The sequence below is a fragment of the Chanos chanos genome, chromosome 8 (assembly GCF_902362185.1).
Source record: "Chanos chanos chromosome 8, fChaCha1.1, whole genome shotgun sequence".
NCBI lineage: Eukaryota > Metazoa > Chordata > Actinopteri > Gonorynchiformes > Chanidae > Chanos > Chanos chanos.
In genome coordinates this window covers 44554969-44582756 of record NC_044502.1, presented here as the reverse complement: position 1 = coordinate 44582756, position 27788 = coordinate 44554969, and the positions used below count along the sequence as shown (strand labels likewise).

Here is a 27788-nt window from a genome sequence, read left to right as displayed (position 1 = left end):
TTATTATTATTATTATTATTATTTTTAAATGACATTCTCGTGACTCACTATATGTCACTTTCTGTCTTCATGTTATCTTGTGATAGCACAGTCGGTGAAAATACAATATGTCCTTTATTCTTACACTGAAACTGTTACCTAAATGTGTTACTCTTTACCCAGGTTGTCCGACATAGTCTTGAGCTTTCTCTTGCGCAATGTTGCCTTGTCTTCAAAGAGCCCTTCGGCCGGCATTCACGGTGAGGTCGGGGGTGATGCTTAGATATGCCCGCGCAAACAGCTCAAGTGCGCTCCGCAAACCTCTTTTGACAACAGCGCTGGTTCCCAGCTGTAACTTCGGCACGCATCCACACAAGGAGCCGATGGAGCCCTTGAACTCGCCGCAGGGTGCAAGGGAGTTTATATACAGTCTCCATCCCACCGAACGCTCGTGCTTGCTGCGGGAACTCCACCGTTTCGAGTCCATAGCAATAGCCCAAGGTAAGGAGTGATACCTTCCGTCATTTTGGACCCGTACTAGTCCAAAAATGTAGCCGTAGACACATTCTTTGTGTACAGATAATGTCAGTTAAGCTCCTCGTACACATACAATGGATTACACATTCTATTACACTGTTATAAATATTCAGTGGGCGTTTACTGGAACGTAGTTTTGTGTACTGGTGTATCAGGGTGTGTTGTAAATAGTTTGCAGCGCGTGGTATCTTTTTCAACAGTTTCCTACCTCGCTGCCCTTTATTTGGAAGGATACTTTACAGCTGTGTGTACAACCCTTAAGAGAGACTGAAGGATGTAATAAAAAATGCTGATCTTTTTGCTAGCTAAACAGAACACGTCTCTAAGAAACGCAGATTTAATTGAGTAATTGATTATTATGACAACCATTAACGTTACCCCCTCATACAGCATTACCATATGCTGTGCAATGCAATATTCTGTAAACCCTGACGTGTAAAAGGACTTTCAGTCGGCCTGTCTGTGCCCAAGTTTTAAATTCCCCCCTCCCCAGATCTACTCAGGATGGTGTTTGTGGGTGGCTAATTCATGATTAACTGAGAGAGAGTTTATCAGCGGTTGGCAGGTTCAGTGAAAAGATTTCAGGTGAGAGGTTTCCTCAGACAGATACGACAGGCTCATGAGACCACCCTACGTTCCAGAGTCCTCTTTTGCCTCTGCAAGTCTTATGTGTTCTTCATTTCAGAGTCTTTGTCTCTGTATCTTCACATTTGCCCCCCCCCTCCCCCCCCATTCTGTCACTGACGTCTGCTTCCTCTCCTCAGTCCTTGCCACTACCTCTTCTAAAAATCATACACTCTCCAGGGCTCAAGGTCTGTGCGCCTGCTGACGTTTGTTGCCTGCCAAGCGAGGTCGAATTGCTCTGAAGCATGACATACTGTGTGTGTGTGTGTGTGTGTGTGTGTGTGTTTTTACACGATGCAGGACACACCAAAGCAGCACAGTTAGCGGCACAGTGTTGAAACACACAAGAAACAATAGCTAACAGAGCACAGTGAAAATGAATGTGAAATTTGTGCGTATGTATAATGTGTATGTAGTGAGAAACTCATGCATGTTTGGTCTCTGAGAATGTGTGTGTGTTGTTATGCATGCACTTACACTGCAGAAGCGTGTGTGCGTGTGTCTATATCTGTGTGTGTGTGTGTGTGTGTGTGTGGGTGTATGATGTTTGGGGAAAAAAAAGTCAGACTGTATTAACCCACATTTTGTCATAACCAACATTAGGATGACAAACACTCATAAAAGATGCAGTTGGAAGAGCAAATTGAATTTAGCAATTTGGAGCTTTCAAGCCCTTGGGTTACATGTGGCCCTTCTATTCTAAACACACCAAAATGCTTTATTATTGAGTGATACGCAACGATATATGAAACGACTGGACTCATCAAACCGAGCCACGGAAGAAAAGCTTCGGGATTTAAGTTCATATTTGTGGAGTCATTGACTGAATAATCCAGGTTAAGCTGCATGTGGCACCATGTGTGATGGAATCAAGAAAAGTTGAAAATAGCCCCTGAAATAACATTGTTTTACAATTTATATCAGGCTAACTGTGAAGTAATGGCAGACAGTTGTTTAAAATGAGCAGAACATCCATAAATGTGTAATAATGCTTAATAACTGATCATAAAAAAAGCATACTCTTTTGCTTAAACATGTAACATTATCAGCTACATAAGATTTGTTGATGTTTGCTCATTTTGAGTAATAGTTAGTTGTCACTGTTAGCTAAATATGATCACGTTTCATGCATCAATGTTGTAGGAAGAGATTTATCAGGCCTATCACATGCCTTTAACTAGTGAATATCTCAGACAGAGAGGAGAGAGATCCAGTAATTCTTCGTTGCGGTCTCCTGAGTGTTGCCTCTCCCTGCTCCTCCACGGCGTAATAGTGGTATTTACCGAAGAGGAAAATGTTCAGGCTCAGATGTCTGATGTGCGCTGTGATACTGAACCCTTTGCCTCACTGCTGGCTCTCAGAAACAGCTCTATTTTTCCTCTGAGCCGAGGTTCGATGGACACCTCGTTTTCTCAGGTCAGGACTGAGTATAGTCATTTCTCCTCCTCCTCTTGTTATTTTAATGGAATCCTGGCCAAGGTGTGTGTTACTTGGAGGGCCTGGTGTATTATCCAGGTTTGTGTAGAGCTATTAGTATGTATTCGGTGGCAGTTACTAATCCAGAGCACACAGAGCGCAGATGGTACAGGGACACACACACACACACACACAACGGCTCCGTCGGAAAAAGCTTGGCAGCTCTCAATTTTAAATAGGCACTCGCAGAGGCTGTTGATTCTAGGCACATTCTGATATTCATCGTCAATAAGACCAAGTCTAATTGGCTAATTTTGCCTCCAAAAATTTAATTCCCTCTCACCTGTGCGTGCGTGCGTGCGTGCGTGTACTGAGTGTGTCGAATAGTCACCCCCCAGGCTCTTCAGGTCCCCGTTCCTCCTGCCTGTTTGATCATTGGCGGTTGCCATAGCAATTAAGCAGGTGGATTTGAGGCGCTTGAGTTGATCTGAGAGCGCTCAGAAATGAAGACCATCAGTGCTCTAGCATTTTTATTTGGACCCATGATGATTAGCTGATAAAACGGGACTCTCTAACTGAAAGCACACTGCTGAGAATCTTAGATCTTAAAATCAGATGTCTGTTGTTGATAGCATGGATTGTGATCCTGTCAAAGAGCAAACTGCCCACACCCATAATAACAGTGTTTGATGCTGGTGGGATTTGAACCCCTAACCCCCCCTGTTTATCTACCATTTGCCAACAGTCTCTTTCAGACCTGAAGGAGTGATATTTCTGCAGTGATAGTGCTGCAGTCCCAACTGCTTCTTAAGCTTGCTGATTGAAATCCATTACACCTGTGTGTCATTGGGATCCTCACTGATTGGACAGAAACTGATGATCAGACAAGGATCAAATGGGGATTGGACGTATCCGAATGTCTGGGCCGTGTACCAATTCTCTTACATGGCTCCTCTCCTTGTGTCTTTATCAGTTTAACTTGCCAAACATGTAACGAACTTGGTGCTTAAGCAATTCCAAACAAGCGTGACACGAATGCACGACAAGAGAACTCGTCAAAAAACTGCCATTTACCCTGTTGATTAGATTAGCAAGGTCCCAAGGACACAGGGAGCACTTAAGAGAATTGGGACGGGCCCAGTGGCTTGAATACACCAGACGCAGTCCGTCCCTAAGTCATGCTGATGAATGGAGAAGTGACAGATCAGTGGCATCACCGCCCACAGAAGGACAGCAGGAAACTCACATTCACACTCAGCTGAACAACGTGACCGACCAGGCCGATGGATATTGGCTAATCCATCTACCTCTTCTTCAGTCGCCCGTGACAGTATTCGCATAACACCGAAACCCAAACTGGTTTCTGAAATGCTTACAGTTTGCAGAATGTGGTTCTTGACTGCAGCCCTGGCACTGTAGATATTGTAGTGTTGTGTTTTCTGGTGAAACCTCAGCAAGCAAGATTTCCTTCAAGGCATTTTTTGTAGCCAAAAAAAAAAAAAAGGTTTTATGTATATGCTCTGGCTGTCTTTGTTTGGTGGTGTGTTTTTTATGGCTTTGGACTTGTGGTATTGATCTCCCATCTTTTACAGTAGCTGTGCTTTTACTCTAGCTGTCATCCTCTCTGTTTGCATCTTAAGTACACATCCCCATGCTGAGTCACAGAATGGAAAAAAATATCCCCAAGCACAGTGGGTGAACTTTATCCTACTGCTGGTCCTGTAGCACAGATGACATTAAGTGCTATGCATTTTTCTACAGAATAGTTTGTGATTTTCTGCCACTGCAGGAACTTTCTATCTCTCTCTCCCAGTTTTTCTCCCTTCCCCCCCCCCCTCTCTCTCTCTCTCTCTCTCTCTCTCTCTCTCTCTGTCTTGCTTGCACACATATCAAGCTAGTTATGTTTCTGGGAATGAACTAGCTTGGCTTTTATTGTCAGATATATTCTGTTTTACCTTATTTGCCCTTGCCCGTATGGAAAAAAAATGCTCTCATATCTGTGGTACCCAGAGGTACTGCAGAGGTGTATTCTCATGGTGGTAGGCGTCATGCTTGAGAGGTGACCCCCTCCCCCAAAGGTTTTTGTCACCTTCGTAAAGGGGCGCCCTGGCTCTCCAGTTACAGACTGAAGTCAAAGGGTGCCAACTAATTATAGCGGAGCTCCAGGGAGCCCGGAGAAAGGCCTGGTCTGACCTTGAGTATGACTGTGGATAACATGCTGATGTTTAAAATTTGAAGGACTGAAGGTTCACCGTGGGGATTTTTGAAAGCTCATGTGCTTGTGGTAAAATAGTTTCTTGGTGATTCATTCATTAATTCAGTCACTCTTGCACTGACTGTCTTTTTTCCTTTCTCTGTTAAGCTTTTGGACTACAGAGTTAGAGGTTTTCATCGTTAATTGATAACTTTATTTGGATTAGACTTCAGTGGACTTTTGTGTCGCGACTACTTTGATCTGGTCGTTGAGAATACAATTCCCAAACAATCTTAATAAATCGGCTAGTGCGTGTAGGCTGTCCGTGTCAATGTTTGAAGGGATTAGAAAACCGAATCAATCAGCTCGTGCCTTGGACCAACATGGCAGCTTAGGTGATTAGCTCCTCGCAACCGTGCACGATTCTATCTTAAAATTGCTCATAAAAACTATTTAACAGCTCACAACATCGTGTGGCACCGAATATTACAGATCAGTCTACCACAGAATAAGGTGAAATACTCGCAAGAGGACGCAAAGCGGGCACAAATTCGACTTTGATGACTGTCCCATTGACCAGTTCAGAGACTAGCACTGCAGCTAGCATACATACCATATTAATAGCCGAGCTAAAAACAATGCGTTCCGAATTTGGGTCAAACTTGGACCACATCGATAACAGTGTAACTGAAATGGCAAACTCCATAACATCGCTGGAGGGGAAAATGACAGAAGCGATTTAAGACGTTTCCTCCAACACAGAACGCATTGAGGAAGCTGAGGCCCGTATTACCACCATGAAGGAACAACTCATCAGTTGGAAAAATCTATGCATGATCAGTGTACGGGAATGGTCTGAAGGCAACCAAATGCTCTTCGACTTTGTGAACAACGTTAAGGGGATACTCACGGCGAACTATGACCCTCTGGTGGACACAGTAGCCGAGGCACTTAACCGATGGTCCGATTTGCCAGTGTCAATGATGGGACGTATAAATATCATAAAGATGTCAGTTCTACCAAAATGTTTTCCAATCTTTTCCAATCAATTCCACTCTCTATACCTTACACAGTTTTTAACAAACTTGACAAAATGCTTAAAAAATCTAGACTTTGCTATAAGCTACTCTACCTCCCTTATTGGGGGGAGGGGGGGGGGGGGCTTCAGTTACCCAATCTGAGATAGTATTACTGGGCTGCCCAGTTGATTTCCACAATGTCTTATTTCTCTCCATCTACTCCCCAGGTATGGGTTGACATAAAACAAAAGTCTGTCCCATACCTTCCATTAAACTTAGTCATGTGTTCTTCAGATATTAAAACTTAAAAAAAAAGGGCAGACAAGGAACCCCTTTCTTAAAAATTCAGTATCAGTCTGGCACTCTGTACATAAATATATCATAACAGCATCACAATTTACTCCTATTCAGGGAAACGATAAGTTGACACCTGGCAAAGTGGATGAGGGATTTAAACTGTGGGCTAACAGGGGTGTTAAAAAAAATCTCAGATCTGTATGCTGATGGGACTCATCTTTCATTTGATCAATCATGTGGAAAATATCAAAGTCCTAGGAAAGATTTTCTCAAATACTTACAACTAAGGAGCTTCGTGTTATTGGAGTACAAAAAAAGATAACATTCATACCAACATTGCCGATTATTGAAAAAAAAAAAAGTACTTGAAAATGAAGACAATCAAGGCCATATAACAAGATTTTATAATTTGTTGATGATAAATTCTGTGGAATCATCATTAGACAAACTAAATGCTTGGAGAACTGATATACATGAAAATACTGGTATAGCAGGTTGGGAAATGGCCAAAATATTGGTATAGCAGGTTGGGAAATTTGTGTTTGAAAGCACAAAAACAAACTATAAAGTCTAAAAGTTACTGCAGTATAAATGGCCAATGAGACTGTACATAACCCCTGTTAAACTCAGTAAGATGTCTCCTAACAGCCCAGATTCTTGTGTGAAATGTTCAGAGGAGGAGGGAACTCTTATCACACAGTGTCTGGGAATGCTCACAGATTCAGTTATTTTGAAGAAAAAAAAAAATCATAGTCTTTCAGAGATTGTCAGTAAGAATGTTCCGAACTGTGCCAAACTTTGTATACTTGGAACTTATCGTTTACCCAGAGGATCTTTCAGAAACAAGGAAACAAACACTATTAATTGACTTTGGGCTTCTTCAGGCCAGAAAAGTAATTGCATTATGCTGGAGGAGTACAGCTCCTCCATCATGAAACAGATGGATAAAGGAACTGTCAACTTGTCTTGGTCTGGAGAAACTGACATATATTACTAAAGGGAAAAGGCAGGACTTTGCTCATATTTGGACCCCTTTCATGGACTTTTTGAAAAAAATGCAAATATAAATACTAGTTGAGGATGGTAATGAAGAGATATATGTTCTGTACATCAGTTTACAGTGTAAACGCTTCCAAATGTAAACTCTGGCCTTTTTATTAATGTCTACTTTTATTGTCTTTTATTTATTTATTTTTGTGGGTAATTGTGTCTGTGTTTAGTTATTAAATCTATGTTCATTCTAAATAGTTAAAACCTCATAAAACATGTTGGAGAATCCGTCAGCTTAAACATCGTAGATGCGTACCACGTTGTCTCATGTGACATTTTACATTTAATTGGCTTGAGTCACCCAATTTGAATAATGATTGACTTATAATTAAAACTGCCAAAAGGTTGTAGTCATTTTAGACACTTTGACAAACTTAATTTATTGGTCAAATCAGTTTTTCGGGCTTTGACATCTCTAGAAGATGACCCGTCGGTCAGGTGAATCTAATTTTCTTTTCTTTTTTTTTCTGATCTCACATTCTTGACATTTTTTTGATGTCAAGTCATCCGGTGTCTTGCATCACATGGCTGCCTGACGTTACGCTGACGCTTCCCCAGATTACACTGAAAGACTTGGACACTGATTTAGAGACACACGGTTCTCTACCATATGTCTCTCTGAGCAGAAAATGGCACAACATGCAGGAATGACTCCCAGCCAAAAATGAGATTTTTTTTTTGTCCTACTGAAGCCTACAAATTTTTCAATCAAAGAACGAGTCTTTCAGCTGTAGAAACAAAGAGTACAATGAACTTCTTTCTCCTTTGGCATTCATAATCTTTATAAACAAAAAGAAAAGTCTCATTAAAACTTTTTTTAGAAAATGAGTCAGTTCTCGCTTACACTGACCTTGGACCAGCTGAGGCCTACCATAATCCTGCTTGGAATACACAATCAGGGATTTGATTGGCTGACCCTTCTCATTGCTATTCTGGACAGGACGCACAAAATTAAAAGGTTCTATCGAAAGACATCTAATCAATGACAGCCACATGTTCAGAGGAGATAGATGAGTCGTAATAAAAAAGACCTTTCCAGCTGCCCAGGAGGCAGACAAACATTAATGCATTGCGTGTTATCAATAAGAAGTTGTGTTTGTCAGGTCAGCTGATTGAAGATGGATGGAACAATAACTTCAGATAGAATCTCTAACATCAGTCAGTCTGCAGACAAAACTTAAAACCTCCTGAAGAGTCTAAATCTGATTTTTTTTTTTTTTTCTTTTAAAACTGTGTTTAGACTGACTTTTGATGCTCATCTCGCCAGTTTGTTCACAAACTTATTTTCTTGTTGGCTGGGCACATTAGCAGAACTTAAAACAAACAAAAAAAAAAAACTTTGCAGAAAAAGCTGCAAGCATCTTTGAAACTTTGAGATACAAAACTGACATGAATCTCTGGCTTTTAAGGAGGAGAGGGGGATGTCTATTAATCCCTTGCCCCACCCCTGCCTCAACCATCTCCAGTTATCTCAAGAATATTCAAAGAAAAGCCATCTGTATTGAGCAGTCTCTGCTTGTCTCCGAGGCTGTTTAGTTTTGTGGACCAGTTCCAGGTTGGCTCATTCCCTCTAACAATAGGAGGAAGTAGGGTCTGTTTTACTCTCAGTATCCAGAGACCTGTTGGAGAAGGGATAAGGTTAAGGACTGTTTTGTGTATTGAGTGTGTGGGTGTGGGTGGGTGTGTGTGTGTGGGTGTGGGTGTGTGTCTCCCAGCAGTCAAAGTCCTCTGGATCAGCTCTTGAAGGCTCCTCACGGCTGTACATTTGACACACTCGCGCGCACACACCCCTCCCCTCCCGTCCCCTCTTCCAACTCCTGATTTAACTCATCATCTAATTATCAAGCCCTTTATTAGCTGAAGCAGATGTGTCGGAGCACTAGAGACGCTTCATACGCGGACCTCCAGGGGGCAGGACGCGGAAGCCCTGGTCTCGGGCCCACAGCAGACTGGCCGAGAGCGGGCCCAGACTGGAAGGCAGTCTGTCTGTCTCCGTCACACCCAGTCTCAGATGCTGCCGTTTGTGTCAAGCTGCGCCAGGCGTTTTTCCCAGAGGCCGCTGGCGGGAGACGAGAGACACGAGGCTCGTCTCTTCTGTTCGGTTTTTCGGTGCGGTGTTCAACTGAAGAGGGCTTCTGGGGATATATTTGGAGGCAGTCATAATTATTTTCTTTTTTTTTTTTTCCCCCCCTCATTTTCCCTCTTTTTCCTTTGTTCTATCATGGATACGCTCTAATTGGTGCTAGGGGGAATTCGTTTGCCAGGTTTTTTTTTTTTTTTTTTTTAAATACATGCCACATCTTTTTTAGAGAACACCAACACTCCTTTGCTTCTGTGTCCATTCTCTCTTTCTTTTTTTTTTTTATTTGTGCACGCAATGAGTGGAAATCAAGATCGCGACATTCTCTTTGTCTCAGACACACTGCAGTAGACTGCAGTATGGAAACTTTACCCTGTAGCCTTATGGTGTTCGGCCGCTCCGTCAGACTGCAAACCACATTAGCGGCATTGAAGAGCTCCTGCATCAGAGGCAGTGTGGAGGAAATGGAGTCTAATGTCATGAGTCAGCCTGGTCTTCGCTGTGGACTCCTGAGACAGCGTCAGACGTTGTTGGAGTTTGAATTTGGCGTCTCAGGACCATCGGTCAAAGTGACGTTTTCAGACTTCAGACCTTCGGGGTCCGGCCTTGAGCCGCCCGAAATCGAGCGAGGCGAGGATGAGGGACTGGGTGTCCTCTCTGAGTTTTTAAACAGTTTGTTCAATTTTCCTGGATTCACCGTGGTAACTTTTTTTTTTTTTTTTATGGGATGACTTATCTTGCTCTGGTTAAGTAAGGACAGTACAATGGGATGATGCATTGGAATAGAAGCCAGTGAAAACAACAGTTACATCTGATGTGATTTATTTCACTTATTTGTGCAGTAAAGTAATGGAGAAGAGAACTGGGGCTGGGGAAGATGATATATTTATATGCACAGGGCAAAAATGAGGTTACCAGAAAAACCCTCAGTTCAACAAAAATGGTGCTAAAAAAAGGGAGAGAAATGTAAACATTTATTCACTAAAAAGTAGGTCTGCGTCGAGAAGGATCATCCCCAACTCAGTGGAAATACATTTCAGAGATTTCAGATAGAAAAAAAAAACATTACACTCACATATGAAAATAAGCCATTTACTCATGAAAATGTTGTTTCAGATGAAAGGACCGAGACGCTCAATCAGAAATAGTCTCTCTCTAAAAAAACAAACAAATACAAATAAATAACATCAAAGATAAAGTTGCCGCCATATTCCAGTGCTGTCTGGGATGAATGGGTAATTTTGGCTTTCTGCCCAGTCAGACGGGGGGGGGGGGGGGGGGGGTATAGGCTGAGTCACAGGTTCCTATTTCAGGCATGAAGACCCACTAAACAGTTATTGCACATGTGAAATATGATACAGCTGCCTGCATATGTGAACGCCAGGGCACTCTGAATGATCACTCTCACATCTCTCATCATTACAGTTCCACATGGAATCTGTACCTTCAGCCCAGCGCGTCGTTATGTTGATGGAGTGTGTAGTGAATGGCATGAGCGCACAGGCGGCTGATGTATGTGGTCCTTCCTTTTTCTCCGTTCGGCCCGAAAACTCAAATCGATTTCTCTCTCGTCTCCTTCTGTGCCCCCCTCTCGTTCCAGACCGGAGTGGGGAGCGCTGGAAGGCTTTTTCTTTTGTGAGGGACCCGTATGAATGGAGGAAAGGGCATCTCAGGTTGCATGAATGACTCAAAGTCCAGATACTGTAAGAGGATGGGTGTGGTCTCCAGTAATGAATTTAGCTGATGTTTTCACATTAAGGAACGCACATTACTAGCTACAATTCAGGGTCAGGGCATGGTAATGCTGTTGGAGAACTTTTTGTCTCTACCATGTACTTAGGTGCCCTTGACTGACAGGTTTTAACTTTAAAGGAAGACACAGATTAATTAGCTTGTGTCGGTGCTCAATAGGTTTTTAGCTCTGATGTTAACCAGGATGTGAGGGCAAAGATAAACAAAAAATAATGAGTGTTAATTTTAAACGAAAAAGGTTTGACATCAAAGGAGTCCAGCAGAGTCGTGTTTTTCTGAACACGGCCTTGTCCTGTCTGCCATTATAATAAATTCATAACGTTAAAGAAATCCCCCATCTGTCATCTCACTGATCCCTTCCACGTTTTGCTGTTTTTGATACCATATAAGGCTATTGAAACATCCGCTTAATCGAAGTCTGCATCCTAATGACAACACAATTATAACAGATGTTGTCTGAAGGGATTCAAGCAGCTGGAAGCTTTGTTTACTAAAACTCCATTACTGTTTCAGCTATAGAGAGGGACCTGTGTGGAATTATGAATGTCACTCACTGTTTGTTCTGTATGTTCAGCGTACCAGTCTTGCTCTTCCCTGAATGTTGTCGTTTGTGTCAACGTTGTTAAAACTTGATTCAGATGTCTCCAGTTTTCTCAGTATTATTTTTAGATAATGAGCCCAGTGAGGATGCCAGAGGTACACCTCTTTTCTGAAACAGCTTTGTCAAAATATCTAAGGAGCCAGTTCCGAGTCTGTAGCCGGACCGCGATCAAACAGGAGTGCTAATATGCACTACAGTCTGTCTCCAGACTTTGTGTGTCTGCGTTTCAAGTTGAATTGAGCTCTTGAGAAAGAATTTTTTTTGCTTTTTTATGGTGAGATCAATATGTAATTCTGAACCAATTAGAAGTGGAGAGGTTATTCAAGTGGACTCCAGAGGCCTGTTAACAGATGAAACCTGGAGCTTTTGCTTTTAGAGTAATGGCTAGAATCAGGTACTGGTTTCAATCATGAGTCTCCATAGACTTTGACTGGTTGGCCAAACAGTAAATCGCTCAGAGAAATGTATTTTTCTCATCTGCTGACATGCTGGGTGTTCAGAAGTTTTTTATTACTACACTAAGTCTTGCTGTTAGAGAGGATGAAAATTCGGCACCATTGGAACCCTGGGCCCTTTTTTTTTGCGTTCAGTTGTCAGCGTCTCTTTAGCTATACCTCAGTTTTTCACACATACACCGTGGCACGAAGAAGAGAATCGTGGGTTCATTGAACGGCGCTCACGTCTGGAAAATGGCATTCCAGCTTTGCATTAGCACATCTGTAGACTGTGTGTGTCACCCAAATTTATCTCTAATGCGACCAAAGTCACAGACACGGGACTGGCCATAGGTGGAACCTTTATTAAATTGCATATTTTATCAGTACAGTGTCTACTTTAGTGTAAAAGATTCATTCTAATGATTGCATGGAATCCTAACTTGTGGGTGAAGTTTGCCGGTGCTTGGCAAGAACAAATGTTTATATTTAGGGGCTTTGAGGTCCTGAGGAGAACATTCACATTTGCATTTATGCGTTGAGCAGAGGCTTTTATCCAAAGTGACTTCCCAGTGAGGTAAAAAGACAAACCAAGCCCTCAGACAAAAGAGCCCTGTCGCCCTGTAGGAGTTTAGTGCGGTGTAAGTGCAGAAGCGGTCTCTAAATCCCCACACGTGCATTGTGTATCTGTATGTGGAGTGCATTTGTGCCCTGGCCATTTTGTCTGGGTCTGCCTGTGTCTCTGGAGGATCTGCTGGTTTGCTGCACATAAACGTACCTGCTGGGCTCACTTGTTTTCTGTGCACTGCATCAGATTACCCTCTCTCTCTCTCCTCGCTACCGCTACCCACGGGCGGAGGAAACTCCAGACCGACCTCACCATTAGAACGACCCTGCTCAGGCTCTCAGGGCATCCATCAGCGGGAGAGAGTGGTGGATGTCCAAGTAAAAGCACTCAGACACATCAAGCCCCAACCCCCCCCTTTCCCTTTCCTCCAGTGATGAATGAGCTCCCTGGCATCCACATTCCATGACTAGTATCAAACACGAATGCACAAGCATGCATACATACATACATAAACACAACACTACTATTATTCTAGGCAGTAGTAGTGCTTATAGTGAAGTAGTATTGGATAATATTTGTCTTTTGACTCAGCATTAGCAATGGTGGTTTCATGGATGTTTTTTCAAGTTGACTGTTGACACATGAGTGAGAGGGAAAGCTAAAGTAAATTGTACGCATGCACATAATGTTTTCGGTGGTGAGTTTAAGATGTGACAGCGAAGGGAGACTCTGCGTTCAGACTGATCCAGGACCAGACAGCACCCTCATCTCGCTCATTAATATTAAACATTCTGCATTGCGTTTGGGGAACTGCAGGGAGCATCTAGCCCTCGGTGAGCCCGGTTCTTTCCCCGGACAGAGTCTCTATTGTTTTCTGAGCTCCGGCCGCGTCGTAGATGAATGTAGTCAGGGGATCAAACACTTGTGGGTTTGTCAGGAGACTTTCACATGGGAACAGAAGGGACAAGAAAACATGCCACTGGCCATTACCCTGCAAAAGGCAGCGTTTTTGTCATATTCTGAAACTGGGACAGGCAAATGAAGCATAAACAGTCTTTTTTATTGAGTTGCTGTGTAACTTCAACCGCGAAAGGAAACTGTTTTATTGCAGCAGGTGTCAAAACTCCGGGTTCCAGGTCTCTCTGTAAAAAAAACAAAAAAACAACCCCATTTACTCCCCGAAGCCCTAAAGCATCTCCTATTATTTGTAAAGCAAAACAGAGTCATTTAAATTGCCATAAATTGCTTTTCGGCCCATTAGTCATCTTCCATGTGACAGTTTTAATCGCAGCTACGCTGGCGTGTGCCCAGGGTAGCGGAGGCAATGGCTAATGTGGAGGTAATCACGTTCACAGCCATCGACGGAGTACACTAAAGCTTTTTCAAACGCTTCCAGCACTCAATGCATGGTTTCCAGGGCGTAAAAAACACAACTGAAAGTGTAGTTCAGTGTTTGTTCGATAAAACCGGACAAGACCTATGGCCCTGAACACTTCTCACAGCCCCAGGGGAGGGGGGGAGTTTGGCACTCTTCCATCTCCAAAGCTGCACCATGTGCAGAATTCTCTTACAGCCCTTCACTCCATGTCCCCCTCCACAGGTCCTCAGGCCCCTGATCACACAATCTGAACTTCAGTGTCAAGTGTGCCAGATTACGCCCCAGAGCTAAAACTGGCACATCCTGCAGATCTTTTTTGGCAAAGTGTCGCGCCTACCTAATGCGGCGTATCTAACGGATAATCGAGATTTTTTTGGCTCGCCAGGATGCGGTGTGGTCTTGCTGAGCTGCTGTATGTGGAAATGAAAACAAAACAAAAAAAAATCACTCTGGTTTGGAAGTGTGAGCGTGTGTTCCCAAAAGAGCCTGAGTGCTGCTGGTTTCCACGGTCACCTTCAAACTACAAAATGGGCATTGATTTTTAAACTGGGAAATGAGCTTCAGCCAAACAGTCATAGAACAGATGGTAGAAAAAAATAAAAAACCCCACCGTATCAAAGTTTAAAAAGGATGTTAAAATAAATACCTAAATAAATGTGCTAGTGTACATTTTATACTGATATTGAGACGGTCTCGTTTTTATGGTCCGAGGGAGCCTGTTTCTATAGTAACACTGCTATCAGTATATATAGCACCATTTCCCAATTAGACGCCATCCAGGGAACGAGCTGACGGTTGTGGGGCAGCAGATTCATCATCCTTGGCCAGAGCAGTGCTGGCGTAGCCCTGTGAGAGGCAGATAAACTTAGTTCACTGCCCCAGAAGCACTGCAGCGTGGTTCTCCTGTACACCTCTCCCATAGTAGTGTCCTCACAAAAGACAAAACTAATTTTGTGCAGGTCTTTCGAGTGATTAGATAAAGGGGTGAAGAAGTCCTGTTGCTCGGACGTCACCCAGCCGTGGATGGTGTGTTGCCTCAGGTCCTGATTTATGGTGCATGTCACTAACGGTGCCTGACACTTAGCCTTTCAGCATAATCATCACCATTAACTCACAATCATCTCATTTCCCACTTCACCCAGCGAAGTGCCCGCTGCCTGCCCAGGAATGACTTTAAAAAGTCCTGTCACATCACCACAAGGACATTTGCACTGCTTAAATCTTTTGAGTGAAGCTCAAAAAAGATAACATCTAGCGCTCTCTCTCTCTCTCTCTCTCTTCTTTCAGAGCAACTGGAAATGGCCCCGCCCACAGCGGCTCAGCTGAGATATGGTATGTGTTTGTCGTTAAGGCATCTCTCTTTTTAAAACTGTATTACCATAAAAATGTTTATCCAGGTCAAAGGGTTTCATTGACATCTCTGTTTTAAATTGTACTACCACAAAAATGTTTATCCAGGTCAAAGGTTTTTTATCATCTCTCTTTTAATCCATACCACCATAAAAAAACAAAGTTTGTCCATGTCAAAGGTTGTTTTTTTTTTTTTGTTTTTGTTGTTGTTTTTGTTTTTCTGTCCCTGTCGTGGTCAAATGGTTGCTAGAGGTTATTATGAAGGCATGGAGGTTATGTTTGAAATTTCAAGTAGGCTTCAAGTGACTAATCGGTGATTGGCTGTCATGTTCTCCACCTGCTAGTCCCTCTGCAGACATTATCAGACACACACACACACACACACACACACACACACTCTCTCAGAGGGCAGTGTCTTTCCTGAATATAAAGTAAAGCCTCAAAATAGATTTACTCTCTGTAAATGAGAGGTCTCCACCGCAGAGACCGACATTATCGAACGCACATTTCAACGATCGTTTGAAGTCGAGTTCACTGTACAGGAAGCCTCTGGACAGAACGGCCACGGCGTGTGTCTGCTGGTTGGTTGGTTGTACGTAGTTCTTTTTTAAGTCTTGTTGTTCAACTCCTGTTTTTGATGATAGTTTTTACTTTTTGTTGCTTTCGCCATGACAGGTTTAATGTTCCTAATGCTTGGACAAACATCCACGAACCTTTTGACAGTTACAGAGCAGAAATTGTTTTCTTTGGTATTTGATCCAAAACCAATGTTTTCTCTGGCTGTGACATGCTATTGCACCACTAAGCTCCTTCTTAAACACACACACATACAACCACATGCATACAGGGAAAATTTAGAGGTCAGTTTAAATGCCTCCTTTACAGTACAGTTACCAGATATGATTATTTATATATATATACAGGGACGGCTGGTATAAATGGGCTAGCAGGGCTAAGCCCTCCCTATCTTTTACAATAAAGATGAGAAAATTATTGTTAAAAAACCTTATAACAGACTGTTTTACATTTTGGTGGAACCTAGAGTGGCAACAGCACCAAACAGTCGCAAGAAAAACGCAGGATATACCCAAATGGGCTTATTTTTTACAGCCCAAACAGAGCAGAATCAGCTACCATTCATCTTCGTAGGGTCAAGTGAGTGACAGGTGTCATGCCACGCCCCCTTAATTTGCTGATCATTTGGGCTAAATTAATTCAGCCCACAGCCCATTTACTTTTGACCAATGACAGCGAATGTACAGGCGGTACATACAGTGAGGTGCTACTGTAGCACCTACATGTATGAGAGTGGGGAGAAAGAAGTGAGCGACTGTGGCAATGGTGGGCGTTAGCATAAACGAGGCGGATTATTTACTTTCACATCCCTTTTCTTCGATGTCGTTGGTGGAAAAATTGGAAGTGAAGAGACTGGGGACACATCGTCTAAACGACGTTCAAATAACACAAAAGGACAAACGACAAAATCGTAAGTTTTGAAACTTGGTTTTAACGAAAGGACTGGCTAGCGTAGCTAAGAATTCGCTTTTCTGTTTCCCATGCTTGCTTTTTGGAGGAGACACGGCTTGGACCGTGAATTCCTGTAAGTTTCAGCTTTGCAACCGCACTCCCTGCCAGAACCCAAAGACTCATTGGTTTCCTTCACACTGCCCGGCGGGTTGTAGGGGACACCGCGGGATCGCGGGTTGGCATTGTTTACGGTCGAGACTAGGATAGTTTCTGATCGTCTTCGATCCTCCAACTTTCGTTCTTGATTTACGAAAACATTCTTGGCAAATGCTTTCACCTATGTGCAGTACGGATGGCCCTGGCTGTCCCTCTAAATCATGGCCCTGTGTTGCAAAACGGTTGTGATAAAAAAAAAAAAAAACGACAACAGTTGCAGTATCTATGGGCAGTCATTACAGTTGGAACACGTTTTGTAGTGCATCCCTAGGTAGACCCTTTTCTGACATTGTAGGCTGACATTGTGGAGCATTCTGTTCTATCATGCAGCCTAACATTCCATCATTCTTGCATATTTTGTTTTTGTTAAAATGGCATGTGTTAATGTGTACAGAGGAAAATAGTTAAATGGTATGTAGCCTGTGTGTGTGTGTGAGAGGAGGGGGGGAGACAGATACAGAGTTTGTTGGCCTCTCTATGGTGTTGTTGTAGAGCACTTGCTATAACAAGGTATATATTGGCCTTGCTGTGACTTGGTATCTCGGATGTGATGCTGCTGTTGCTGCAGTGTAAATTACTGATGGGTATAATCCACTTGTTAGCCCACCCACCCAATATCACCATCAGCCGTCACTGTATATATATATATAGTTAGGATAATTAAATATATGTAAAGTTGTGTATTTAAAGTTGGCCTTAAAATGGAGTTAGTCTCCATAGGCAAGCAGACTGTTGGTAGAAGAGACAGAGATCGATATTTAAATGTCCAGGGTAACATACACAACTGTCGAAGAAACATGTCAGGGAACGTTGAATGCCTTATAGTGCTGTTGTAAAGTTACTGAGGCCATCTGAACTAAGGTAAACCTGGATTGGCAAAAGGTTAAATTGGTCTTCGAGGGTGTTTAGGTGGTGGGATTACTGTTAAGGTCATCTAAAAAGTATCGGTTTACATTAACTTTTAAAGCCCATCATCTGAAATGTCAGCATTTTAAATGCTTTTATCGCTTAATTTCAGTGCTTCTCCACAACGCTATCCCCTTCGTCGGATTTGGTTTCCTAGACAACGCAATTATGATTGTCGCGGTAAGTTCCGTTTCTTGCACGAGTAAAACTTTGAGGCTGTTTTTGCCGCCTCAGTAGTTCTGAACTGTTTTAGTCAGGCCTCTCTTCGCTGTCGGTTTGAAATAATGTTTATTCTGCCCAGTGGCGCCTTCCCACAGTATAAAATGGTGAAAGTTCAAAGGGTTCGCTTCTAAAGGAAGATTATCACCGCGGCCAAATTAACAGACAGTTGACTCCAGCTTTTCAAAACAGTTTCTCCCCAGTGAGAAACAAATACAATCGCAATGGCAAACGGAATGTCGAGCACGTGAAGCCTCATATGATGAATTCTCCCCAGGTGAAGACAGCCGTCGCGAATACTTTCAGGCTTAGATTAGCATTACATTTGCTCAGTTGCGATTGTTTTGCGTACTCGTTTTGCCGCACGAAGAGGCTTTCGGCTAGACGAGCTTGTTGCTGATTACCAAAACGGAACCATTACACTTTAGGATAACACGTCGTGTTTAATTTAGAACCTATTCGAATATCCAATTAAGGCCCAACTGGTGCGCTTCAGAACGCCTAGGGGCCGGACGAGACGGATCCTGATTATCCTTGCGCTTCTGGCAATTCAGCCCATTTGACGAATTAAATATAGATGTTAGTCGCGCGGCGTATAACAGAAGATTCACAATATAGTGAGCTTTTTTTTACCCTACCCTAAATGAGATTTAAAAGGTCACTTTTACTGCCGTCATTAATCCGTTTTGACACCGTTTGGATGTTAAGAGATGAAGTCACCATCAGATTTGTAGGCTAATTCACCAATCACTGACTGTGGTCTGAGTTTACAAATGTTAAACAATTTAGTAAATCAAGGCCTAACAATTTCTGATAATTGTAGTTTTGTTTTACTCGTTCCTTTAAAGAGTTGTTATGAAATAGTCATGACATTGTGATGTAATTTAAGTCTAATTTTTTTTGTTTGTTTTGTGACAGGGCACACACATTGAACTGTCTATAGGTGTGATTCTAGGAATTTCAACCATGGCAGGTAAGTGACTGTTCGTTCCAAAGCGTGACACCACTTCAGTGGAACACACATGGCTGAGGCCCAAGCCTATTAGAGTTCTACTGTTTCTCCTCCATGGTTGGTGGAAAGGTGAAAAAGAGAGTGAGAAATAAAGAGATTCAGAGAGAGAGAGAGAGAGGGGGAATAAACAATGACACACCACTCCAACCCTGTGATTCACACTTCCAGACACCATACTCATCCTGAGAGCAGCATTTGCGTTTTAACCAAATCTCTCATTTCACATTTGATCACTGAGATGGGCGACATGGTCATAAATTAAGGACAGGAGGAAATGAAATCAGACATGATGGGTTTCTTTTATCTGTAAATTAATGACGGTGATTTCTCTCTCTCTCTCTCTCTCTCTCTCTCTCTTTCTCTCTCTCTCTCTCTCTCTCCCCTGCTCCCTGTGTCTGAGCTTTGTGTCTGTCTAAGGAGGAAATTGAAAATGATGAGCCAACCGTGGCTGTGAAACTCAGTGACACATGGTGAAATCAGTCTTCACAGTTAATGGCTAAATGTAATGGTTATCTATCTATTTATTTATTTACTTATTTAGATTTGGTTCTCTTGCTGCAAATCCATCCCTCACCTTTTTTTGGTGTGGGGGGGGGTATCTTGTATCTTTCGTCCTGTGCCATAATGTGTTGACAGTGCGGGAGGCAAACACACACATTGTATTTCACGGTCCTGTGCTCTTGCTGTGTCAGTGGATTGCTTCAATTTGGCTTCATTTGTGAGTCCTGCTGGAATGATCCGCTATGGGAATAGGCCACAACAATAAAACAGTGAGCCGATCAGCCTCGGCTTCCACTGACTCCAGATCAGTTCTCCAGGCACCACCCAAGAGACTGCCTCCTTCTTGAGCTCTGCCAGGGATTTTGTTTGTGATGGGAGGTGAACGGTAAACTGGTGATGATGAGTCCACCTCCGCGCAGTTTTCTTCTAGAGATTAAAGACTGGGGTAATTAAGTAAACAAAACAGTGGTTTGTTACTATCCCCTTAGACGTGTTTATTCTTTTCTGGTTCCTGTCTCGTTTGAGTCAATGAGGTTCATCCTGACCTCTCTCTGAAGCTCTGTGGGAGGCTCATTACTAACACACCGGGCTGTTTCAAGCCTCTGATATGCCTGAATCATCAGCAAGATATACAAAATGGGCAGGTGCGTGTGTGTGTGTGGGCACCGGACTGCACTGCAGCACTGAAGAAGGATTTGCTCTCAATTAAATATAAATATTTGGGGAAAAAAACATTAAAAAGTGACTGATGCTCTGAGGCTGTTACTGCAGGGATACACAACAGGATCCTAGGGTGTGGGCCGGACAAACAAATGACCGTCATACGGATGGAACGCTTCATAAAAATCGCCCAGTCTAAAAGAGCGCTCTCGGACTTCGCTGCCTGCAAGTCAGCTGAAGGCAGAGCCGTGACGACGGTGATTTAGTTTGGAGGCAAGTTAGGTATCGGAAGGCAAACAACGGCAACCACGTAATGAGGTTATTCAGTGATTTAATCGCTCTGTTACTAAGACGAATGTGACAATTACTAAAATTAAACCTGAGAGCGAACGCTTGGCTTTGCCAAGACCTGCTAGCGGTCGGATTATTTGATGGCCTTTTATGTTGTCAGGAAGCTGTTTGGTTCAATGTCTTAAGAAACACAGCTCTCTTTTCACTGAAAAAAAAAAAAACCCCTCGTAATCAGGTGGATACTAGCACTGTACAACGTTCTTGAATGACTGACACACATCAGCTCTCTTTATACTGCTGTGGCATGATATTCTGTTAGAATAATTGATATCTATCAAAATGCAAAACTTTATTAAAACCTGAGTGGCTGTCTCTTGTCATACAGACAGCATGCTGTCGTACGGTTTTCACTGAAATAGTGTTATTAAAACAGATTTGTCTGTCTGTCTATCTAAATATCACTGATTATTTTGGAAAGCTAATTACGTGCAGTGGTTATGAGAACGTTGACCAGAGCATGGTGTAATAAGATTCGTGGGGGTTTATTTTTGGCATGGAGACAGATTTGAGTCATGTGATTTTTAAATGGGTGTTCTCGGCAAGAGGGGAGAGATTCTGTCACCTCCTGGCATTTGCCGAGAGTCTAATGCTGAAAGACTCCCCTTGGTCCCTGACATTTAGATCAATGGACACTGATTGATTGACTCGCCAACCAATCCCAGCCTCCGCATTGCCCTCAGTGGCTTCATCGCTCATTGTCATAGGCCTCCACGGAGAGCAGGGACAACGACCGGACCGACGACGGACGCGTTTCTAGCCCGTAATGATAATACAGCTCCCCTTGGATTTATGATGGATTTCTAAAGACAGTTTTTCTTCCCTCTAGATAATTGTCAGCAGTGTTTACATAAACAAGCCCTGATTGGTTGAAAGGAAACTTCATTAGGACCCTGATTAGTTTCCTGGCTAATGATCCGTTTTGAGAACAACACTGACCTTTTCTCATTGTATTCCCCCCCCCCCCCCCCTTTTTTTTTTTGGGACATAAAATGGCCCCTCAGCGTAACCATCATCTCTCTCTCTCTCTTTCTCTCTCTCTCTCTCTCTCTTTCTCTGCAGCGGCTGCCTTGGGGAACCTTGTATCAGACCTGGCAGGTCTCGGGTAAGAGCCCATTAAAAACCAGTACTGTGGAAATTTTAATTAGATTTCTCACGCTTTCACACACACACACACACACACAAGTCATTTGTGGATGCTGAGAAGAGAATGAGAGAATGAAAAAAAAAAAAAAAAAAGGCTTTTATGTGCACTTTAGACCCAGGCAAATACGCTCACAGACAATAAATTTCAGGTGTGTGTCTGCCCATGAAGTACTTCATTTTCGACCAAGAGCTTATATTATTTCCAGTTTGTTTAATGCATTAGGGATATTTTTGCCAGGATATTTGAATACATAAAATGTAATGAAGGCTCATCACTCCTTGAGCATGCTGTTTAGTTTTTGTGAGTCCTATTAGAGGATTGCTTGGGTACTGCTGTGTTGGCTTGTATTGGGTTGTGTGGTGGGTCAGCGTCGTTCGTGCTCACTGTGATAGCGGGCACTGCTTTTTGATTGGCAGTAGTGTAGCAGTAGGGAAAATAGCCCAGTAACCATTGGTAGGTTCACATGTCAATCCTGGTAGTGCCCTGCTAATGTGACTCTTCAGAGGTGTGTGGACTCAAGACACCGGAATGAAAAAAGGGAATGAAGTTGTTCTAGATAAAAAACACTTGATAGATGTTCTAGACTGAGCCTGTTAAATGTTCTAGATAAAAACATCTGCTAAATGAGTACATGTCAAGGTTGAGTCCTGATGTACACAGTGGAGGAAAAGCTGTGTGTGTGTGTGCGCGTGTGTTGAAACAGTAGGTCCCTAACAACTCTTTTATTATAAAATGAGAAACATAATCATGTGCATGACAGGTACAAGTGATTCATCAAAACAAACAATCACTCATGGTTTTCAGATCAGCTCACAAACTGCAATTATGTCTGAATGTACCTGCTGATCCACAGTGAACCCAGACACTCTGCATCATTCTTTAGAGTTAGTATCAGACTGATTCACATCATGGGTTTTTTCTTTCCAGTCAGTGAAAGAGAAATATATTTCCCTGGAGTCTTTCACATTACCCTGCATGACCTCTCGTGTCTCTGCACTCTTCATACAGACACACACACACTCTCTCTCTCTCTCTCTCTCTCTCTCTCTCTCTGTCACTCACTCTCACACAGACACACACTCTCTCTCTCTCTCTCTCTCTCTCTCTCTCTCTCTCTCTCTCTCTCTCTCTCTTTCTGTCACTCACTCTCACACAGACACACATGCACATGTGTGCACATGCTCCCGTTCCTGTTCTGTGAATGATAGTGCTCATTAGCCTTACAGACCTGCAGATACTGTCTGTCAATTTTTTCTCTGCTGCACAATCCTCAGAGAGACTCACACAGTGACAAACAGAGCATTCACAGAGAGACTCACACAGTGATAAACGGAGTGTTCACAGAGAGACTCACACAGTGAGAAACAGAGTGTTCACAGAGAGACTCACACAGTGATAAATGGAGCGTTCACAGACAGACTCACACAGTGATAAACGGAGTGTTCACAGACAGACTCACACAGTGATAAACAGTGTTCACAGAGACTCACACAGTGATAAACGGAGTGTTCACAGACAGACTCGCACAGTGATAAATGGAGTGTTCACAGACAGACTCGCACAGTGATAAACAGTGTTCACAGACAGACTCACACAGTGATAAACGGAGTGTTCACAGACAGACTCACACAGTGATAAACGGAGTGTTCACAGACAGACTCACACAGTGATAAACGGAGTGTTCACAGACAGACTCACAGTGATAAACGGAGTGTTCACAGACAGACTCACACAGTGATAAACGGAGTGTTCACAGACAGACTCGCACAGTGATAAACAGTGTTCACAGACAGACTCGCACAGTGATAAACAGTGTTCACAGACAGACTCACACAGTGATAAATGGAGTGTTCACAGAGTAGGCACAGTCTTTTTGACAACCAAACAATACCTGTTTAAGCTGATGAAGAGACAAAATCCCCCTTCTAAACAAAGGCCCGGAGAAGAACAGCCTGACGTTAGACTGCCACAGCTTTATGTCAGTAGTGTTGGGTCTTGCTGGCTTTATCCGTTTCTAACATTTACTTTTGGGGTTAAGCTCAAGAATTCAGGCCAGTGTTAATTTACTGTCAATGTACCAACTCAGCACAGGCCCCTGAAAATGCTTGCTTGAGACTTGGGGGGGGGGGGGTTTAAATGACCCCAGTGTCCTGGCCCTTTAAGTCTGTGTCTGTAGTCATCTTAGTGGAGCTGCTTGCAACGCAGTTTTGGATGAAATTCCCTCATGCAGCCGTCAGATTTCCCACAGGCAAAATTGCTCCAGTCGTCACTCAGACACACGCTGGTATTAAGGACAGCTCTCACTGACTCTGACTCTACGAGGGGTGGAGAGGAATGTATGTCTGTGTTTATGGGCCATCTGTTTCTCTACGTCACGCTCTTTAACTCGGTACCCAGTAGGCCTTGTAAGATTTGAACAGTAACATCTCTCACTGACTTCTCAGACGAGCAATGGCACACACACACAGACACCTGCGGCTAAGCACGGGAAGCACCTGCTACGCTCGTGAAATAGAGCCGCGATTTCTGCCTCTTTCTGTTATTGAATTCCTGTCATGTTTCTTTACTCTATTTCTCCGTTGGCAGATAGTGTAGAAAAGAAATTAGTTCTATGTTTCGGTGCGGATGATGGATGCTAATGCCGAGCGGCACGGTCGTTAGCGGCTGCCGACTCGCAGGAAAGTCGTAACATTCATAGAAAAGCAATTGGAATAAAGTGCGGTGTGATTTAGCGCTAATGAAATGGCCATCAAGGGATATCGGCTGTTCTTATGAAGTTTCCCAGGTTTTGAAATGGTTCCAGTACGATTTTATGGTTTCTGTTATTGCAAGAGTTAGATTTTTCTCATCGTGTGCTGCACTCATCGTCTGTCTGGTCTGAACTGGTTCATTTTTAAGGGTCCAACGACTGCTACTGTTACTACTATTACTACCGTTACTACTTTAATGTCATTTGTAGATAATTATTTTATGGGAGTCTATTGAACCATTTGGCTAGTTTTGATGAGAACTAATCCTCATACAAGCTCTTAGAGCAACGCCCCAGAGAGGTCTGCTGGACCTACAGTCTTGTGCGACCAACAGTTCAAATTGACCAAAATTTTGAAAATTTCAAACTGTCATGAGTCCAATGTCACTTGTAGGCAGCCTTGTAAAAATGTCATACTTGTATCTATCTCCCTAGCTTGACATAGGTTGCTGACAATGCTGTCAGTGACAGTGCACTTGAGCGCCACCTAGAGGCCAGTGTGCATAACTGTCAAACCTGAATGTAACCCCAAATATCACTCAGACCATTTTGTTTACATATGGCCTCCTAGAGGGCATTCTAAACTTGGATCCCCGGAGAACTGTCTGTTTCCCTAGTCTTTATCAAGCTCTCTGTTTATGATGTTGGACAACTGAATGGGTTTCCCTCAGCTTTGGTCCTGTGTTTTACTGTCAGATTTTTTTTTTTTTTTTTGCTACGTTACTGAATGTTTGGGTAGATATTTATTTGTGAAGTTAGATGGAGTTAGATGTGTTTAAAGGTCTTGAAGAGTCCTGAAGATGTCTGAGATCCTGTTGTTTTCTCTGGCAGGCTTGCTGGTTATGTGGAAGCTTTGGCCTGCAGACTGGGCATGCAGATCCCAGACCTCAGTCCTAAACAGGCTGATATGTGGCAGACCAGAGTCAGCTCTCACGCAGTGAGTAAACTTACACACACACACACACACACTCTCTCTGGAGCTCTCACTCTGACTTTTCTCTTTCACTTCTGTGCTTCCAACTCCCCACCCCTTGCTCTCTCTCACTCTCTCTCTCTCTCTCTCTCTCTCTCGCTCTCTCTGTCTCCCTCTCTCTTTTCATCAGTTGTCTTGGATTTTGGTGTTACACAGTAATATGGCTGACTGAAAAATGGAATCACAGTGTCATAGAATGTTATGGATCAGTGTCGCATGCTCAGTAAAACAGATTGTTCTAGAATGTTCTCTGGTAATGTGGAGTATGTCTGAGGCAGTCTCTCTTACCATCTCTCAGTGTAGCATTTCATACAGTTACTAAGCAGAAAACCAAACTCATTCAACATGGAGAAAAAAAAACAACAACTAAAATATGGTACGATATGCTCAGTGAGGCATAAAAAAGCCAACAGGCTCCATTGTCTTTTAAAATGGGAAAACTTTAAAAGGTCACATATTCCACACATATAAGTTACTTGAATTGCAAACTACTTTATTTTCTTTTTCTTTCTTTTTAAAATAATGAATTTGAGTGGTCGTGCTGAAATGAAATGTGAACTTAAAATTAAAGTCCTGTCGCGATGGTAGCCTTTGGCTAGTAGCACAAGGCATCTCTCAGCGTCCTAAAGAAACGTCAGCGTTCAGTCAGATAGCGTCGTTTCAGCGCTGCCCTATGACAAATGATTCTGTCGATACGCAGAGTGGAGTACCTGGGTCTTCCCATATCAATTCAATAAATTCATCATTCAGCAGTTAATTTCCCTCAAGCTAATCAGTGTTTGTCTATGTACATTTGACAGAATTACCATAATGATCCACTCATTATTTCGAGACTGTTTATTATGTCTGTGTCAAACTCTTTTGATAGCGTCCCTCTGTTGTATAAAACGAGCCGCCTACAGACTGAATCACTGGATGTCCGAGCTTCACACTAAGTTAACTGTGTCGTCTTGTGTTGTAGTGCTTCACAGTCGAATGAGTAACGTTTTATCATTTTCTCCGCTCTCCCTCTCTCTCTCTCTCTCTCTCCCCCTTCTCTCTATCTCTCTCTCTCTCCCTCTCTCTCTCTCTCTCTCTCTGTCTCTCTCTCTCCCTCTCTCTCTCTCTCTCTCTCTCCCTCTCTCTCTCTCTCTCTCTCTCCCTCTCTCTCTCTCTCTCTCTGTCTCTCTCTCTCTCTCCCCCTCTCTCCCTCTCTGTCTCTCTCTCTCTCTCCCCCTCTTTCTATCTCTCTCTCTCTCTCTCTCTCTCCCTCTCTCTCTCTCTGTCTCTCTCTCCCCCTCTCTCTCTCTGTCTCTCTCTCTCTCCCCCTCTCTCTGTCTCTCTCTCCCTCTCTCTCTCTCTCTCTCTCTCTCTCTCGCTCTCTCTCCCCCTTCTCTCTCTCTCTCTCTGTCTCTCTCTCTCCCCCTCTCTCTCCCTCTCTCTGTCTCTCTCTCTCTCTCTCTCTCTCTCCCCCTTCCCTCTCTCTCTCTCTCCCCCCCTCTCTCTCTCTCTATCTCTCCCCCCTCTCTCTCTCTCTCTCTCTCTCTCTGTCTCTCTCTCTCTCTCTCTCTCTCTCTCTCTCTCTCTCTCTTTACTCCTGTCAGGGAAAAGCCATCGGTGTCGGTATCGGGTGCATCCTGGGCATGCTTCCCCTGCTCTTCTTCAAGGATGATGAGGAGAAAAAAAAGGAGGGGGCAGAAGGCCAGCAAACTTCCACCGCTTCAAAAGCAACTGACTAACCTCTGTGTGCAGGCGTCCGAATGCTAGGACCCCTTGCCTGTAAAGCAAAGATAAGAAAAAAGAAAGAAAAAAAAAATCCAAACAGACTGCTACTCGTCGGAACTGTTGCGACAGAATCTCTGTAAACTACAAAAAAAACCGTCTGCATGACTTTCTCTGGCGACGTCACCGTCTTAAGACTCGTAATATCTCCAAAAAAAAAAAACAAACAAAAAAAAACCCCCTGAAAAATCAAATGCAGTATAAAATTCACTGAAGAATGGGAGTGTAGCTTTTCTGAACCATGCTAGCTGCTCAGTAGATTGTGTGGAGTTTTTTTGTTTTGTTTTTTGTTTTTTTCTGTTTGTTTCCATTTGAATTGGTGATATAGACTAGCCGTAGCCTGGGTAGGTTTAGAGGACAGGGTTACTTCCACCCCTACTGGACTCCTCAGTCACCTTACCAAGAATTCACAAACAAAGGGAAGACAAGTTGTGGCTTACAGTGGTGGCTTACAGAGATAGTAAGGAGCCAGTCCTTGTCTAGACCTTTAGCAAAGTGTATGGGAAACCCAAGTTACCTAAAAAGTGCAAGGTTATTATTATTATTATTC

At 43.1% G+C, this 27788-nt stretch overlaps 1 protein-coding gene across 1 annotated transcript; it reads left to right on the top strand.

The window, feature by feature from the left end:
* Window positions 1–197: 197 nt before the first annotated feature.
* Window positions 198–27195, top strand: LOC115819737 (transmembrane protein 65-like). The gene is made up of 7 exons (XM_030783239.1): window positions 198–480; window positions 15217–15261; window positions 17981–18048; window positions 19006–19060; window positions 21671–21713; window positions 25336–25441; window positions 27061–27195. Exons 1-7 carry the CDS (start codon window positions 198–200, stop codon window positions 27193–27195), a joined length of 735 nt encoding a protein of 244 aa, XP_030639099.1.
* The last annotated feature ends 593 nt before the right edge of the window (window positions 27196–27788 follow it).